Consider the following 17,449-nt stretch of genomic DNA (forward strand, 5'->3'; position numbering starts at 1 on the left):
TACATGAGGATTCAGAAAGATAATTAAGATTTAGTCAAACAATTAATGATGCGTAATTATAATTGACCTACTTTTCATATACTGATTGTAATGATGCCATTTCATCCAAATTATCACCATTCAAATCATCCTCAAGAATAATCATTGATGCTCTCAATGGCCATTGTTCTGTTAAATTTATCCATGAACCCAATCGATACCAACTAAAATCGATTTGAAATGCTTTCAATAAGCGTACGGTTATATAAATCACATTCATAAGCCTTCTCATGCTACGTGGATTAACATCACTAAAATAATCGTCTGTTAACATGACTTTTGAAAATTCAAATTGACCTCCACCAATTTTATGCATATTTGATCCTATAGAACTGGCAATTGATTCTGATAATTTTAATTTCTTTGATCCTCTTGAAATTCCTCTTAACTTCTCCGTACTTGCCATTATTTCTGATGCATTTGATAAACGTCGATTTGATGCTGAATAGGATATACCAATATTTGGATCATCGTATGCATCCGATATGATTCTTTTATATTGCATTGCTGTTGATTGTGCCTTCTGTACTTTTCTTAGTCCAGAATTTTGTAGATATACAGGTAAATGTACGAGATTCCTCAAAAAGTCATGTCCACCAATTCCGCCTTCCGAAAATAATCGTTTACTATTTTGTTCGACAGATTTAGCAACAACATGTGGATCAACAGCCAATAAAAGTACAAATGGACGATTTGGTGTCATGAGTAATGTCTGAATGCCATTAAGTAAACTCAAAATTCTGTCTATGTCTACAACATCTAATGTATCAATAACACCAACAAGACGACTTTGTTGTCCCGTAAATGAGTCTAAACATCTCACCATATCAGCCATCATCATAACTTCACCACTAAGTGCTGTTAAGCCATCATTTGATTTCATTATTTGCTTTAAAAATCGCCCTTGTGAGAAGAAAATTGTATTCAATGCCTTTGCCCATGCATTTAAATTGAAAAAGGCACCGGCAATAAGAATGCCTGCGATAACATATAATGATATTTCAATGGTCTTCTTCGTTTCACTGTCCGTATTAATGAACCACATGATAAGCAATGCGATGCCCGCAATTGAGGCGAAAATGAATATTTCAAATAATAAAAAGATTGGTATGCAGCACATTTTACGAAATCTCCAATTTGATGATGGTTTTAGTGGTTTTGGTCTAAATGATCTATATAAACGTGTCGGAACTGAGCCATAATAATTTTCAATTGCTGTAAATAACGATGATAGCATATATCCTAATGCTGTTTCGCCTGTTGGTGCGGCACCATTCATTTCAGCAAAATGAAATCGTACTGGCATTGTTTGAATTGCACTTGTTTGAGTCGAATGGAGACTGCCAGCGGGATGACAGAAAGCTACTTGTAATATCAAACGAAATTTTCCTATCTTTTTCACAAACGAATGATGTAGATTATACGACCAATCGAAATTATATCTTCTATTTATAAATTTCAATAGTAATGATAACGAATACATCAATATTAGTAAGGAAGATCCAGTTACGACACCATAAATCACTGACAATGTTGATAATGCAACAATTATGCCCAAAAATAATGCCAAATGAATTGAAATCAAAACAATTATCCACGTTGCTTTTATTTGTGGCTCTGACCATTGTCGACTAAAGCAAGTCATTTCCTCTCGTAGCTTTGTTAGTAAAAAGCTTTTTCCACTGCCCCATTTTGCAAATAATCCAACGGTTATTGGCTGTATTAGAAATGAATGAATAATAGAATGAGTTAGTGATTTATGTGATTTTGCAGAGTTAATTCTCAGAGTTAAAACTTAATCTCAGGATTAAAAATTAAATCTAAGCTCAAATATTAAATTTAAATTAATTACCGTAGTTAATGTTGGTTCCGACAATACATCAGCCAATGCTGATGAATATAATCCATAACCAAGCATTCCTTCAGCATCTTCGTGTGTATTTAATTTTCTAGCTCCAAAAACTTGACCTAAAATGGTCTTTTGATGCAATGCATCTAATGCATAAGGCGTTTCACCTACTTTATTAGCACGATATAATAATTGACTATTTTTCGGATTTCTCAATAATGCTTCTACGATAGCTTTTGAGCGAGCTCTCATTGCAATATGCAAACATGTATCACCACGACGATCAACAGCACCAACTTTTGCACGCTTTTCTAGCAACATATTAACAATTTCCAAATTTCTGTTACGTACGGCACGACTCAATGGAGTTTCAGAGTCTTTATTTGATAATTCAATATCAGGATTAGTGCTCAATAAAAGTTTAACGATAGTAACATGACCCTTCTCAACTGCTGTATAAAGTGCGGTTTTCTTGTCCTTTCCTTGTAAATCAATATCAACATGACGTTTTAGCAATGCCTCAACAATTCCACGATGTCCTATTTTAACAGCTCCAATAAGCGGCGTATCACCTATAATACATTTTTATGAATGCAGAGAATAATCAATTAAATTGAAATGATTAAGGAAATCGAGAAAATTATTACCATTTCTATCCTGTGAATTAAGATATGCTCCAGCTGATATCAATGCCGATGCTATTTCTTGAAAGCCTTCTTTGCCTAATCGATTAGAATAAAATAATGATACAAAATAAATTATGTGTTTGTTATGCAAAATCTGTTTAGATATATTGAGAGATTTCAATGTTTTATGGCTTAAGAGATACAAAAACTTCAATGAAGTTATGTCTCGATAATTCATTCTGGTTTCATGCTTCATCAGACGGATTGTCGAATGTTTATGATTGTGAAGGTCCTTTGAATAATGGCGGTTAAATTTACCGATATTTTTCAATTCTCATCATTCTTATCTACACTAATTTTCAAGAACATACTCTAATCGATTCCTGAGCTTAACAAAAATCCATAACAATCTATAAAAGTTCAATACTCTCGTTAACTTTACCAATATCATTATAACCATACAATACACATTCCATTTAATCCATTAATCATTTATGATGCCGAAAAATCCATTGACCGCCTACAATTACTGTATAATTTACCGAAAAGTTGTCATTTTTTATAAAAATAGTGTAATTCATATGAGACATTGTAACAAGATTATGGTAATTGTGTCTAGATCAAAACAAATCGTTCGTTTAGCTACATTTAGCATGAAATCCGAGACACAATGTTGTATTAATAGGAACAACGGTAATGATATATCGATACGCGTGTAGCTATTTATAAAGGATTTTTATTGCATGTCTAAAATAAGAACTGAATACCAGAAGCACATGTGTATCTAATTTAAGAAGAGTTCAAGGGGATTAAATGGACAAAAAGCTGTGTCTAATTTTTGAGGAACTAAAGATACGCTTTTGGTTGCCATAATCACCAATGCCATGAAATCTCCCAATATAATGACAATATTATCGACTTTACTTACAAGCTATTGCTAATGCCGTCTGTCCATCCTTATCGATAGCATTAACATTCGGTTTCCTTTCCAATAATAATGCTACACAATCTTGATGACCGGCGCTTGCTGCCACTAGAAGTGCTGTCCATGAATACATTCCCGCTGTATCGACATTCGCATTTGCCTTCAATAGAATATCGACAATTTCCGCATTTCCTTTTCTACATGCCCATACGAGTGCAGTTGTTCCGTATTTATCTATCATTGTTGTATTTATTTTTCGGTAAATTATAGAGAACAAAAAATAATTGAGTGTAATTCATAAATAAAATAGGTTAAATGATAAGAAAAAATTATAAGTATATTCATAATTACATACCACCGACATTTACTTTAGCTCCACGCTGTACCAGCATTTGAACGATTTCTGTATAACCTCGACCACAAGCCCACAATAAAGGGGAAATGTGATAATTTCCATTGGCATTAATATCAGCATTACGTTCAAGAAGAAATTGAACAATATTCACATGACCTTTATATGTAGCCCACATCAATGCTGTCCAATTTCCCATATCACGATGCTCAATATCGGCACCATTATCAAGAAGTGTCTCAACTATCTCATAATGACCTCCCTTTGCAGCACATAGTAATGCTGTCCAATTGTCTAAATCCTGTAGATTAACATCCGATCCATGACTTATTAATTCACGTACATAATGTGTAAGTCCCTTTGATGAGCATGTCATAAGTACGGTTGTTCCATTCTCATCGCGATCATCAACTTGTATTTGATGGGCGTCAAGGAATGATTTAAAATTTCCAAAATCATCATTTTCTATAAATGTTGTTAAAGTACGGTGTGCTAAAGATCCCATCGAATCGACGCGATTTAAGCCCTGTAAAATTTAGATAATGTTAATAGAACTTTCGAATTGTTAATTACTTTTATATTTTAGTCACAAAAAAATAACTCGATTATGTGCTCAAAACAATAGTCAAAATAAAAACTAATAAAAATTAGTTTTGTTGCTGTTAAAAAAAACTAAAAATTTTTCGCTTTTTAACTCCAACTAACTTTTAATATTCTATCCAACTAAACGTCAACTAGGATAGGATTCGGAAGCATGATTATGATTTTTTTTTTTTTTTGGACAAAACAGAAACACGAACAAAGATTAAAATTTTTAGAAAACATTTCTAATCTACTAAGATGAAAACAAAAACTTTTCAGCTCAATTGTCAAAAATGTTCAATGTTCAAACAGAAAAAAAATAAAACTTTCAACAAAAATGACTCATTATATTAATTCCATAACATGTGCTATTATTCTCGTGCTCATTATCGCATTTGTAGGGAGGCTCCAATGTTGTTTTGAACTATGGACTTGATTTTTTTGGTTTGTTTTGGTTAGATTTTTTGTTATTGAGATGATTCATATGGATGATACGTGTGGCAATGTCTTGTGGAGGGTATTGTGTCACACAGCGTCAAACCCCATTCCCCTATACGTTGAAAATTATGCATAAACAAGATCTTACTACGATTTGACCCGTTTGGACTTTAAGTGCGACTGAGATTAGGTACATAGCAGTTCAAACAAAGGTACGGTTGAATGCTCGGAATTGGCAATGTTTAAATCAGATACAATCCATTCTTACCCCTCCCCTTCCTTCCTTAGGACTGATTTCTTAACCTACCCGTGATACTCTAACCTACCTCACCCTAGGGCTAAAAAACCGATCGCTGAACAACCGAAAGCAACAATAGAAGCCAGGTAGGGGTTTGGGGGTGACTGTTGTCGTAAAAAAATCAATGTTCAAACCAACAGGGTCGTAGAGACATAGCTAATGATGCACTTGGGTTCAACAACCACCCGCTTGAACCAAATTCTTGAATTTAATAGAATTCCCTACAAAAATAACTTAAAATCTCCCTCAAATACTTGACCACGTTCTAATACATGAGTTATAAGATCTTCAAGTCCCAACCCTCCCAAAATACACCCATTTAAAAACGACACGCTCCAAAAATTAATTCAATTATTATTTCTTTCTCAATTCTATTGACAAATTATTTTTTTGGCATGTTAACGACTGGGAATTCTTATTTATTGTCGGCTGTTTTCTCACAAAAATAAAAATTCATGTGATCAAAAAAGCAACCGGAATTTCCAATTTATCTGCTGACGAATTTCTTTTTTAAATTCACTTCTTCATACACAGGTTTTAGCATATATTCATTGGCCTTCTATATACCACGAGTTGACTACGGTACTACCCAAAAAAACCATAAAACACTTGATTTATGTAAAATTTTAGTGAAATGTTGTGCATATATATATACATCACCCTGACATACACATAAAGTTGTCAAAAATATTTTTTGCAGTGTTTATACAACATGAGAGAAGCCAAAACAACCGCTTAATAGAGAATTGCTTTGGATAATAATATATATGCATACGTAGGTGTTTCAAATGCATGTCAGTGATCTGTGGATGCATAGATATTCGTATTCATATTTGCTCATCGAAAATCAAATTCGAAATGAAAAGTTTACATTAGTTGAAATCCAGGGTAAACGAATAGAAAAGCTGACAGTTATTTTTGTATGGTTTTGCAAGAATTTGTACGGCTTTTAGCACAGGATATTTGAATTAAAAAATAACGGTAGAAATATAAAATTTTTAATGTTAGTTTTAATTGATATTTGCTTAATTAATCAAGTATATTGGCATTATTTCTGCAAGTTATCAACTAATTAACCGTAAAAACTTAATTAAATGTTTTAAATTCAAGAATAAATCAATTTTTTGTGATAATTTCTAACGGTTTTTCAAAGTTCAAACATAAGTGCTAAAAGCAGGACACTGCTAAAATTGATTTGCTAAAAGCAGGACACTTTCCGTTTACCCTGGGTTGAAATAATACTCGGATTTTATTGCCTATTGCTGGAATATATCTTACTTTAAATGATTTCACGTGAAGTTAATAAGGCACTGACATCGAAAGTTTTTGCTATGAACATTCATATCAAGGTAGTCAGTTGCATATAATGCGAAAAGTTCAATCACTTCTATCATTTGTAATATTTCAGTTCAGCTATAAATAGACTCAATCAAGTCTTAGTTTCGTAAATAAATTGGCAATTCATGAACTCAAAGCTAATGAAATGTGAGTCTTCAATACTATTCCTGTTAATCATATAAATGTGAGTCAGAAAAAATGTGATAAAGAGTGATAATTGGGGATAGAATTTGGTCTTAATTGATAAATTAGTAGGCATAAGACCTGGAATCAAACGAGGAAAAACTGGAAACAGGCAGATATGACACCTATTCCTCATGACACATGACACAGGAAGCTAAAGATTCTCGATTTCTAGTCAGAGTTCGGTCAGTCCCCTTGTAGTCCTGATCTCAAGAATCTGTCGAATCCGAGGTTTCAAGCAACCCTAAACACCATGTTGTAATCTATAGACAACATTCCAAAATCCCAATAATTTCAAATTCTAAATCTTAATCCCCAAATCGAGTTCAAAGAAATCTTTGTCATCTCCAATGTTCTACTCTCGTTTGAAGTTCATTCCTTGCACTTCTGTTTTCGCACACATAATAATCTTGAACCCTTCTATCTTGAAAGTTTTATTATCATTTAATCAACATGTTTATAAATACTCTACATTTAGTCCGTAATCCCTGACTAAGTTTAAATAAGCTTAAGCTCATGTGTGATGAGATGCATTTTACACAAAGAAAAATGGATTTATATTGTCATTTAATTAGAGAATTTACGGAAATCTGTCATTAAAGGATGAAGTTAATAAGATAATTCTTTATATTCTTGGTTTACTGTTCCTTAAGCAGTTCAAGACTGCAGAGTATACTCAAAGAAAGCAGACGTTATTAAGAAACAACTGTCTAATATGCCAAAACAAAATAAACTGCATATTTAAAGCTTTAAAATCTAATTTCAATATTCAACACTCCCAAAACTTCAATTCCACAGTCAAATCCCTAACAACGTCACAAAAATTGGAGCCCCCCAAGTCACCAATGCAATCATTACACATAATGAGTAGCACGATTATTACTAGTTAATGTTTAAATTAGTTATCACTTACTATTAATGATAACAAATATATTCTCAACAAAAAAATTTTTTTCACATTTTATGGTTATCACTAATGTATGTATGGCTCATTACATAGAAAATGCTGAATTTTAATGATTTTGCCTTAACAGTCAACTTTATAGCATCATAATTGGATTATCCCGAATGCGAGTATTTTTCCGATTTAAATTTTATTTCATTCATATCAATGATTCGAGTTTAGTAACTCAATTTAGAATATGAATATGCATAAAAATGTCTCGAATGTTGATCTTAATTAATATTACCGTCATTTCACTAAAAACAAACTAACTTTTAACGATGATTTTGATTTATCAAATTGGAGAAATTTTAATCTCGAAACACTTAAAATTATTTCGTTCAGCATTTTTATTCTTGTTATTGCTGAGATAAACGCTTTCACTTTAATTCAATTCACTGATAATTGATATTGTTTATTGACTTCTAGATTATTCACATTCAAATATATATATTTTTTATAAATCAATATCAGCTATTCATATTCCTTTTATTATTTTTATGCAATTTAACTCTCAACAAATGGATGTTGATCTCGTCTCAAGCAACGATAGATTGAAACTGCTACACGTTACTATATATATCAAGTTATGTAGATAGATGGTTCTGTCACACTCAGGTGAACTGAGAATTATTATTATTCGTTTCTCTATCATATCATTGCGTTTTTTTTTTCTATTTTAAAATTCAGATAAAAGTGCAATGTTTGTTTTAATATGATTTTTTTACTTTATACACTTTTTTTTCCTTTTCCCATTCTCTTTTGCGTTTGTAAAAATACACCGACGTGAATAGAAATGCAGTCACAATTAAACTGTTGCAGTGAGTGTATCGATTGATAGAAAAAATACTAAAAAATCATTGAAAATTGAATTTAATGAAAATGAATTTTGATGACGAACAATCCAGTTTATTTGTCAATTATGGATATTATTTTGTTAGATAAAATTTTAGTTTGGATTTCCTCGGTAGTCTAGTGGTGAGTATCTTTTAGTTTGATTTGGATTTTTGGTATTGAATGGTGATTTTATGGGTTTTTACCTCTTTTTTTTCCATGATTGGCTTATTTCAGTCTTAACTTAGCTTCTTATTATTATAACTAAAGGTATTTTAAGATGACTTTGGAGATATGTTGGACAATCCAGTCATTAAAAATCGATCTAAATTCATATTTTATTTCTGCATTTCATGAATTTCAATTCAATTTTAAGTGACCTAGTCACAGGCTATTACAACTTAATTTTGCAAATACCTAGCCACAATTTTTGTGTCGCGAATGCTACTAGAAGAGCGAAAAAGCACCCGAATTCAAATAACTACACTTTTCCCTGGGTTTGAACCCGGGACCTTTGAGTCGATTGCCTGACTTACTAACCAACTAGACCATTGTCGTTTTTTCGCTGCCCTCAGTTCCTAAAATATCCCACCATTTTTAAATTCTTTATACATTTCAACTCTCTCAAAACTGTTATAATTTCTCTCAAAACATTTCTAAGGGCATGAGATACCAGTTGCAGTGTTGACGTCATTTAAATATCAAGTATCGATAATCAAAATAATTTGAGAGAGTATTATGAAAAATCCACAGGTTTATAGCTCAATAATTTTTTGTTTGCCTAGTGAAATTTATAAAATTAGTCATAAACCGGAAATTGCATTATAGTTTGCGGGTGGACTTAAAATAGTCCAAAAAAAAAATTCTGCAGTTTTTAATTGGTGGCTCAATATTTTTGATTCATTTATTTTTAATTATAATAATAAATGAATTTTAATGTGAGAATTATCAAAAAAACAAAAATAAAACCATGTACGAGTAGAATGAGGATAAAAGGTCATTAAAAATGAATAAACACCAATTTTGCCTTTCATTCGAACAATAGCCATTAATCAATCAATCAATGTGCATTTAAAATATTTTTGTTAATAAAGCCAAATGTTGCACTACTATCCAACAATCGAATGAGAGCGATAATGTTTTTATTATTAATGCAGCTAATAATATCAATAAAGATATCGAAATAAAATTTCTCTACATACAATGTAGATTTTTAATAACCAAAAAAAAAAAGAGATGTCTGTTAAATGATAATCGTTAATACGGGCTGGAAAATTGATAGATGTGTGTTAGATAAGTAGTTATGGGAAACATTTAGAGACAGAGAAAGGAGGAGACATTCAAGTGCATTTTTAATGGTGATCTGTACTTTGTTGTCTCGACAATATCAATAAATCTTCGAAATTCAGATTTCGATTATCCTTTTGAGACGTAGCTATTTAGTAATTTGATACATTTTTGAGGCGTATATATAAGGATGAGGCGTATATATAAGGATCGTTCACTTATTAAATTCGCTTTTTAGAGAAGACAATGGATATAAGAATTTATGGCAGCTCTTACAAAGAAAAGTTTTTGTTAAATTTTCTGAAAATTCATTATTTTTCTATAACGTAATAAGTGAACGGCCCCTAATCAGATTTTATGAATATTAAGGTATCACAATTTAAGTATAAACTAGAGTTGGCAGGACTTTGAGAGTCCGGACTCCAAAAGTTCAGAAATGCGTCTTCACTATGGAATATTCTCCCACGAAGTTCGGACTCCAAAATAGGAGAGTCCTGACAAGTTCTGACTTTAATGAAGACGGAATCACTTTTTTTTGGGAGTCTCCTCGTTGAAGTCCTATCAGCTCTGGTCCGAACCCTTTTCTGATTCAACAGTTCAAGAATATTCCTTGGACGGTGTACTTCTTTCGAAAATGTCAAAGAGCTTTAGACTCTTCCATTTGCTCTTTAATTATCATCATTCGCATGTAAATGACACCTCTCATCTGAATCAGTAAATGAAAAACCCGAACATTTCCATTCTGAATCAGATTAGATAATATCGGAAAAGCCCTATCTTAATCCTAGCTTAATTAGATTGCAAAATGTAAATGACGATAGTCTATTAGTTTTATTGTAATTACAGTATTTAATTAATACTGTTTATGTTTTAAAATCAGTAACTCCGCAATAGACTTAATATTTTAGACCTGTTTAATTAGGTACGTCATTTAAAGCAAATAAACTTAATTATTCATACTATTTAGATTTCTTCAATATTCAAATTAGCCGTCTAAATTCTTTAAAGTGTAATAATCTCATCTGTTATTGCAATAAATGCTTACAATTTGATACTACTTGTTTTAATTTGGTATTAGTCATCAAATGCAATTTTATCTAGCTTGTTGTTTCCAACTTTGTAACGAGCAAGGCATTGGCACTCAAAATTATTTCATCCGATACAAAGAAAAACTTTCATCCGAAACAATAGAATCTTTCATCCGGATGAAATTCAGTGTCAATGTCTTAATAATGAGTACCTCTAACACAGACAATGAGCATACTCATCTAAATGAGTCTATCCAGAAGTACAGAGTAGACAAACATACGTTAGAACTAGTCATCAACTGGATATAAACTTGTCATTAACTAGATATAACGTATATGTGTCCACTCGGGGAGTTAACTAAATCAATACAACTGAGAATACTCAATTTTGTGAGCAGCATACTTCTTGTCTGTTCTGGTACATTCATGATTATTCTGGTAAATAATTCTAAACAATCAAATTCAGATGATTTTATGTTATCTACAGATAAGCATTATCTTATCTAAACTGAACAATGCTAGTAGTTTAGTCAATTTCATCTAATCTGCCTGTCAAGACACAATATAAACAAAAGCACATATTTCACCATCAAAAATGCACATAGCAAAGGCTATCAAATTTTTTCTATCTAAAAGGTTCGCGCAAGTTAATCATGTCAATTAAAAGCAATTAGATCTCTAAATAAATTTTAAAAAAACGATTAGAAGCATCAATCAACATTTAAATTAAATTTGGTTTTGTTTCTCAATTCTAACCGAGCCATGTGAATGCCGTCTAAAGTTTCCAAAACTGAATCGTCGCGGGAGATGACCTTCATCAGGTGAATCAGCCGATTGTGGACCAGTTACGGTTAGCAATGGAATTTTAAATGCACCCTCAAACATTGATCGCTTTCGTGGCTTTTCAACAGACAGAAATGGTAACGTATTTAAGCTATTTACGCTACGATCTGAAGTCGATCTTTCCATTTCATTTGTTGATGATAATTCTTCATTTGAGTGATGATAAAAGATATTTGATGTTGAGCCATGATGGATTTGTGTTATAAGAGCACGTATACTCTCAAATTGATGACTGTTATTACGGTGCCGTTCCATTTCATTTCATTTTAAGATTGATTTTTATTTTTTGCCTTTTTTTGTCTAAAATAAAAGTCACCAACGTGATATCAAATTTATATAAATATATATTTTACTTCTTATTTTCCCCCATTCATAGTATTATAGGTTTTCGGTTTAATATCAACGATCAATCAATTTTTATTAATTGAAACATTTGAGCTTTGAAGTATTTAAGTTCTTTATCGCAATGATTTTCATTCAGATACTAGCAAAATATATATATACCTAAAAGTCATTACATTTTTCGAGCCATATAAACTGGCTTATCAGTGGGAGCTTTTAGAGAACTCATGATAATTAACAGGTATATATGTGACATTTTGTTCCTTTTATGACAGGGTATAATCAATATTGCAATAATCATTATTATCATCGTTGTTCTATATATAAAGCTTGTGTTCTTTGTTTTGTTTTGTTTTGAATATATGAAAATGCAGTAGTAATCAGAATTTTGTAATACTTGAATACAGAGCTCGAAGTCGACTCGATTTTTGTATGGTGTAGAGTCAACTTTTCAATACAAAATCCGGGTCGACTTCGAGTTCTGCTTGAATCTATGGAAGCTTTTTAGTAATTTTCTTTAATAAATAATAAGGCTCCTTATCAGGTTTAATGCAAGTTTAATGACTTAAATGATAATTTAATTGATGTATTGAAATGTCCTGAGAAGCAAGATATGACCAGTTTCACTATTGAGTGTAAATATAGACCAAAAACAACTGCCAGAGCGTCAACAAGATAACTACACGTTTAGCCGTTGACACGATAACATGTGTTTATATTCTTAATTAAATTATGTCCAAAAATTGGATATATGCTAAGATGCAGTTTCTAAGCAGATCTAAATCTGAGACTTTAAAGGCACAAGATCAATTCTGGCGAGCGAATTTTTATTGTTTTGAATTTGAATATTCAGAAATCAGGTGGTCAGTGAACTTTGCTAACTAAGTGCTACTAAAATCTTCTCTGAGGTCAAGATTCAATTGCCATCAAAAATTAATTGCTGAATTTTATTTCAAAATAAGGTATCTAAGTATCGACCAACACTAAATCACTTAAGATCACTTGAACTTCTTGAACTGTATATTGGAATTAGAAGAATTTGATATTTTAATGAGGCATCAATATTCATCTGAATCTTAAAGTCGTTAATTTGAGGTTGTTTCCCCCAAAAAATACTTCAATTTTAAAACAATGCTTCCACATTCATCTTTAATCATCCACTTACAGCTATTTTCGTCATAATCAACTTTTTATTGCATTATATTAATCTCCCGTTTTTTTATTTTAAGCCATAATCTCATCAAAACCCCATATCAGCCAAAAAAGTTCTGACGTAAATCCAAACTGATTCACGAAAAAAGAAGGAAAATATAAATTTCAAGTGCAAAGTTATGATAACACTATTAAATTATTTTTTTCGGCACAAGACCTCATTTTAAGTCGTCACTCATTCTATTCATAAAAAAACACTGAAGTGAATACTTATTTTCAGCAGGCATTTCGCAATAAATTATCCAAGTAAATAGCATGTATTAAACTTCCACCCCTCAATGGTTTTTTTAGTCGAAAATTCCTCTCCAGAATTTCCATTCTTTCTTCTTTCATTGCCATAATAAAAAAAATCACCATTACTTTCAGCACATAAATTAAAATCCATTGACTTTCACAATCATCTTGCTAATCTTTCATCGTAAGATCATTTTCTTATCACAAATTATAATTTATTAGTCGCGTGCACGACAATTATTCACACATTTAAATTACTTTATTTTTTGAGTGATCCTCATGCTCTTTTGATGACATTCTCAATCGAAACATTTTCTCCTTCATTTTTTTTTTCAAAATAGACTAATTTAATATTGTGTAAAATAAGGTGTTAATGTCTCGAGCATTTAATCGCTACTAAAATGATGATTAGTTATCGTCCAAAATAGTAGAGAAATAAAAAAAAATTCGCTGAATCAAGTGGTTTTTGATTAATTTGTTTCACTGATAAAAACTTCTTCTATCTCACTGTATTTTATACTATATACTGATTGCCTTGCGATATCTGTCTCATTGTTTGTGTATATGCCATTGTAAACATTTAATAATAAAAATTAATGAAATAAAAAAAAATGCGACTTTTGTAGCTCGATCCGCTTTCTTTCACAAAAAAAAATAAGTACAAATTGGAATTCGTCCACACGTTCTAATAGCTGTTTTATTTTTCTTCTCCCTCCCTCGCGTACGGCGCTAATTAGCGATCGAACAAATATTTATTAACTTCTATTATTCTCCAGCTATTTAAATATTATTAATTTTTTTGCATCGCGCGGACCTTCGATATGAAAATTAATTTCTGCTCTCCTTCCAGTTTGAGACCGTCCGACGACACGAACTAACTATTGTGTTCTAACAGTTTTTGTCATGGCATTGTGTGTTAGGGCATTGAGAGATATCTCATGGGAATATTGCTGAATGTCCATACTGATGAATTTTGTTGTCCAATTAATATAATCAAGAAAGTTCTGTGGATTGTTCAAACTTGATGTCCATTGAAGAAAATGAAGACGTCCTCTTAATTGCATGTCAAGTGCTTTTACATACTGAGGTACCGGGGGTTGTCATAGAGTAAGGCAGAATGCTCACCTAAACTTTATTCTCTTTTCAGTGCTGATTACTATACAGTTGTTATCATTGCATTGGATTAAGACACAAAATTCAACAGTTAGACATCATAAGTCAGTGTTCTTCATCGGGATCCAGTTCATGGCATTTAAACAGCACTCTACTGTGTCGCGGCACATACCGTTTGAACAACACTGTTATAAGCCATTGCAATTCCATTGAATATGAGAAATGAGCAGCAGCATCAAATCAATCATCACAAAATGCAACATTCTACTCTAAATTAGCTTGCATTGCATTTTCAATTGCAAAACCATCATAGCTGCATTCGAAAGAACTCCAAACATTTACATCTGACTAAGGCAAGCTAACAATGCTGCAAGACATCTCCAAAAAAAATTGTGAATCAGATATTTCAATGGATTACAAGTTCCATAAATGCATAATCATAAGTCTGTTCTCATTCATAAATCCCAAACAGTCATCCACAAAGGATATCAATGTCAGAAAAATTACGAGAATCGAATATGGAACGTACCATATTGACAAACTGCATATGAAAGGCATTAAATAACAAAAACAAAAGTTCCAAAAAAGATCAATATAGACAAAGAATAGAATCTAAATTTTACTGATATTCTGATCTTAGAAAGCCCTAACATGTACATGAACAGCTCTTAATTAAGAAATTCTCTAATAAAATAGAACAGTAATACATCACAAGCCTTGAATTGATGTATTATTTTGTAGATATATATATATATTGTCAATGTCACAATACCTGATTATCGCCAAGCCATAATAATTTCTTTTTTAATGCCTCAAAATATGGCCCAATAGTACCATAGTATGTTATGGAACTACTTGTTGATGGTTGTGGATTATTTGTGTCAATTTGCGGTGTCAATGGTGATGTTTCCAAATCATTTGACTGATCTCGATATCTCCTCCTCAAAATAAATTGTTTAATTCGTTTAGCTAACTTCATTATTAATTGCACTAAATGTTTAAGTTAAGTAGAAGTTATTGTCAAGGCACTACGCGAATTTATTTTGCTTCAATCTTATCAAGTTTAAATTAATTATGAAAAAAATTGAAATGTCAAGTTTTGAAAAAATGATCAAAAATTGTCTCTGATTTGGGAAAAATAATAATTCTCACTAAGTATCAACAAGATGAGACAAATGAGATTAAATTTCAATTTTCTCTTATTTATTTACCAGAACAAAAAGTCATAAAGCTATTGAGATGTTGGATAATGTGGACGCATTTATGCTGTATCGCTGGGAATGTATAGAACTTCCGAAACTTCTTGTTTTTTGATCAAGAAAAATTGCTGGATGTTAAATTAATCCTTCGGATTTAAAATTAATCCTGGATTAACCCCTCAAACTTAAATTAATTTAAGTCAATCCATCGAATTCAAAATAATCTTTGGATGTATGCCAACCTTCAACTTTGATCATCATGATCTACTTCCATTGATTACATCCCAACCCTTATCAGTCAGTCAGTCAAAACAAAGACAAACACCCCAAAATAATCCGCATAATGACACAAAAACTCACAATAAAAAGATAAGAACTAATATTAGCTTTCTAATTCCCTCAATTCCAATTCTCAATCAATAAGTTAAGTCTATGAGACGAGAAAATTATTTTTTTATGACCCAAGCTTTTTTTCGTTGATTAAAAACAAATTCATCAAACGATCAAAATCATTTGAAATAGTTAATTAATGACAGTCAATCATATGATTGTCGAATGATAAACGGCATGTATGTTGAGTGACCTCTAAATGAAATATTGTATTTCTTTTCGTGTTTTATGTCTACATAGAACAGATGTTCCTTATGTTGAACTATCACACGTGACTTTAAAGCTTCTTCAGAAATGTAATAATTGTAAGTCTTTACAGTCGGAATACATTCAGCGCACTTTCCTGAGTAGATAAGCGTATTGAGAATGACGACGGCTCTGTACAAGCTTTATCGGATTTCAATGAATTCATTGTACGAGACTACAAGTCGTAATTGTAAGCTTTAGAAGCCAACGAGCTGTAATTTAATCTGTATCAATTGCTGAAGATGAAATTTCTCAGAAATCTCAAGTATCAGACCTAAAACATCCAATTAATAATTCTTGGAATAATGATTCATACTATGCTCAATTTCTGTCGTCCATCATACAACAAAACACAATAGGAAGCAGCTGATGACATCATGCAATGACTATTTTGCATGTAAACAACCTTGAGATTAATTTTTTTCAGGAATTTATCAGATGACGTCACTGCTCTATGCACTAGATATGAGCAATTGAATGATATTTCCAGCACAAAACTCAGGTACTGTTTGGTTCGTCTATAAGCGTTTATCGATGTAAGTCTAATTTTGGAATAAATTTACAATATTTTTTTACATGTACGAATTCTCATTTACAGTCTTTTTGATATAAAAAGGAAATGAAGAAAAAGTTCACAAAAAGTAACACAAAGAAAAAAAAATTATAAATATGACGATACTATAACTTACATAATTGAGATAGTAAGTATAATTCATTTATTTTAGTGCCTAAGAGACATCAAAACATAATGTGATGTTGATATATCATTGATAAGATAGTTAAAGTCGATTTTTTATTGGAATTACGTACCTCTTTCTCGAATTTCTTTTCCTTAAATTTAATTCACAATCATTGATTATTAAGTTTTCCTCCTTATTGTCCTGAAATTTGAGATCTACTCAATCTTTACTGTATAGTTAAGCACTTGGACTATATAATTAAGCACTTTATTTACAAATTAAACTAGTTTAAGACAATAAATTAAAGAAATTTAAGATTTTTTTTGTGAAAAATTATTTTATTATTGTTGTGCAAAAGTTTCGATGCGAAGGGTGGCCAACTAAGATTTTAAAAATTCAAATTTTTCAGCTTTTAACGGATTTTCTGAATGAAAGCATAGTCCATAAACAGCCAGCATAAATAACTAA

General features: G+C 31.4%; 1 protein-coding gene across 10 annotated transcripts in view; it reads right to left on the bottom strand.

The window, feature by feature from the left end:
* Arms (Ankyrin repeat-rich membrane spanning) overlaps window positions 1–17,312 on the bottom strand; it is a 30,375-nt gene extending 13,063 nt beyond the window's left edge. For 4 of the 10 annotated variants that reach the window (XM_070649316.1, XM_070649313.1, XM_070649314.1 and 1 more), the window contains exons 1-7: window positions 17,112–17,312; window positions 11,479–11,865; window positions 3,795–4,317; window positions 3,443–3,673; window positions 2,536–2,610; window positions 1,892–2,460; window positions 72–1,756 (exon numbers count right to left, since the gene is read on the bottom strand). In XM_070649316.1, coding sequence (XP_070505417.1) covers window positions 72–1,756; window positions 1,892–2,460; window positions 2,536–2,610; window positions 3,443–3,673; window positions 3,795–4,317; window positions 11,479–11,820 — 3,425 coding nt within the window. In that variant the 5' untranslated portion in view covers window positions 11,821–11,865; window positions 17,112–17,312. The other 6 variants (XM_070649319.1, XM_070649320.1, XM_070649315.1 and 3 more) reach the window with 6 other exon arrangements.
* Window positions 17,313–17,449: the final 137 nt, after the last annotated feature.

This window comes from Chironomus tepperi, unplaced genomic scaffold (assembly GCF_022539635.2).
Source record: "Chironomus tepperi strain 1889 unplaced genomic scaffold, CSIRO-AGI_Ctep_v1 contig_422, whole genome shotgun sequence".
In the NCBI taxonomy this organism is placed as follows: domain Eukaryota; kingdom Metazoa; phylum Arthropoda; class Insecta; order Diptera; family Chironomidae; genus Chironomus; species Chironomus tepperi.